The sequence below is a fragment of the Sardina pilchardus genome, chromosome 6 (genome assembly GCF_963854185.1).
Source record: "Sardina pilchardus chromosome 6, fSarPil1.1, whole genome shotgun sequence".
NCBI lineage: Eukaryota > Metazoa > Chordata > Actinopteri > Clupeiformes > Clupeidae > Sardina > Sardina pilchardus.
The window spans coordinates 32956061-32958560 of record NC_084999.1 but is presented as its reverse complement, the minus strand read 5'-3'; the positions used below and the strand labels follow the sequence as shown (position 1 = coordinate 32958560).

Below are 2500 nucleotides of genomic sequence, written 5' to 3'. Positions count from 1 at the left end.
AATGCATTTGAAGAAATGAAGGCTTGTGGTAATAAATTAGTCAAAACGGTAATATCCAGATGTAAACAACATCTCTCCTTTTACTTAGCGGGAGTAGAGTCTCATAGATTAGAGTGCATTCTTCTTCTGTTACACACACACACACACACACACACACACACACACACACACACACACACACACACACTTACTATGGTTGTGTTTTAGTTTCAGAGAAGCCAACAATGGGACAGACTCCACCAGGAACACATCAACTCCAGCCGTACTGTGCAGGTCAGACACAAGTGCATGTGGATGAACACGAACACACACACACATACACACACACACACACACACACACACACACACACACACACACACACACACACACATATACACACAATTAATGAAATAACTCAAGGTTATGGAAGTCAGTAGAAAGCATGTAGTGCACAAAACAGTCATAAAGACCAAATTCTGAAGGTGCTGGGGATGTGTGAAGGTGTGGGGTCTCCGCTGGAGAGTCTATGCGAGTGTTGTCTCTGTGCGTGCGTGCGTGTGTGTGTGTGTGTGTGAGAGTGTGAGTGAAAGTGTGTGTGTTTCTGACCCCGGCACACCTTTGGCCTTGTGGGACTTGTGAGAGCTTTCCTGTGTCTGGCGCGCTGGGTGTGTGTGTGTGAGGAGTGAAGGAGTGTTCCTGTGTTGCTGTGACGGACAATACACTGCCTCAGAGACACGGCAGACATTGTTTAAGTGCATCTCCTGGGTTGGGGTCGGCTGGTGGGGGGCAGCCACGGGGACAGTGGAGACACAACAACGGGGGGATGGAAAGATCTGGAAAAGAGGAGGGAACGTTGGGTAGAGGTAGGACGCATCAAGTCAAGGCAACGGCTGTTCCAACACTATTGCGGTACGAGTGTTGCTGAATTGAGAGGTCTTTTAGATATGTTTGCAGCTAGTGTCAATAATGTTTTTATTTGATTGTTTTGAATATGTGTGTGATTTAGTGATTGATTTGCTGTATGAGAATATCTGTGTGTGTGTGTGTGTGTGTGTGTGTGTGTGTGTGTGTGTTTGTAGTTTTGACATCACATATAAATGTCAGTGTAGTAGTGCATGTGTGACAGCATGTTGCACAACATGAACGCTGGTCTGTAATTACACTGTGCTGTTAATAAGACCAGCGAGACAAGACCTCCTATTGGCCTGATGATGACCCTAGACCTGGCATGGTTGCCTGAGGCATAGCCATTGATTTGCGAGATTTGAGAAGACGTGTGTGTGTGTGTGTGTGTGTGTGTGTGTGTGTGTGTGTGTGTGTGTGTGTGTGTGTGTGTGTGTGTGTGTGTGTGTGTGTGTGTGTGTGTGTGTGTGTGTGTGTGTGTGTGTGTGTGTGTGTGTGTGTGTGTGTGTGTGTGTGTGTGTGTGAAGAGTGTGAAGAGTCTGTTCAGGGCCTATTTCTAAGCAGCCTGTAAAAGCACAAAGAGTGTGAGTAAGTGGGGCCAGTTAGCTGAGGGACAGTGGGAAGGGCTCCGTACAGCCTATCTAGTGGTGCAGATGGAGCACCTATACAAGTTTCTTCTGTATGCTGTAAATGTTCAATCAATTGTAATCTCTTCAACATGCATGTAACCATTTTTATCTACAGTATGCGTATGGTAGATTTGCACTGCAGTAGTTATTAAATCGCTTAAAATATCAGGCCTTGGTTCATGCAGAAGTTCAACAGGACACATGTGTGTGTAACATTGTCGTGTGTGTGTGTGTATGTAATATTGTCGTGTGTGTGTGTGTGTGTGTGCAGCAACTGCGCTCCAACCTGCGGGAAATGGAGAAGCTGTGTGGGCGTGTCCGGGGCGAAGATGCCGCTGCACTTGACAAACTGGTCCAGCCAATCAGAGAGCAGGCATCCGCCGCAGCCCTGGACTTCTTGCGTCTCCATTCAGAGGCTGTCAATCACCCGCTGCCATCACAGCCAACCGCCTCACACACACAGCATGACCCATCCTGTGGTAAGTGTGTGTTTGTGTGTGTGTGTGTGTGTGTGTGGTAAACGTATTCTGTCAATCAGAGGTGGTTGTTGCTCCAGGCGTTTTGCGCCTACATGTGTATTGCGGTGAAACTGGTATGCCCTGTTGTGGCGCTGGTATTGTTGTGGCTGAGGGGGCCAGGCTAGCACACAATAGCCACATCAGTTGTGCCTGTGACTCCAGGCTGTCACCAGTGTGCCCTGGAGCCAGGCACTCAAACCCTCAGTGGCTCCGGTTAAACTGGCCCCGTGATCAGTGATGTTTGTTGGTCACGTTGGACAGAAGCGGCCAAAAGCCAAGTGAATGAATGAGTGCAGTACCTTATGCAGTACATTCTGCTCAACTGAACACGTGCTGATTGGATGATGTCTTGTAAGGTGATGACGAGATGGCCACCTCACTGGGGGTCACACAGATGCAGCTGCCGCAAATTCCACCGGAGCAGAACGCTGCGGAGAGCTGGGACTCTCTGGAGGAGGTAAACACACA

At 48.4% G+C, this 2500-nt stretch overlaps 1 protein-coding gene across 1 annotated transcript in view; it reads left to right on the top strand.

Annotated features, from left to right (window-relative positions):
- The window catches only part of stx17 (syntaxin 17), a 10434-nt gene that overhangs the window by 1926 nt on the left and 6008 nt on the right, over window positions 1-2500 (top strand). Inside the window, exons 3-5 of the mRNA XM_062539569.1 lie at window positions 208-273; window positions 1786-1993; window positions 2389-2489. Coding sequence (XP_062395553.1) covers window positions 208-273; window positions 1786-1993; window positions 2389-2489 — 375 coding nt within the window. The remainder of the gene's footprint in view (window positions 1-207; window positions 274-1785; window positions 1994-2388; window positions 2490-2500) is intronic.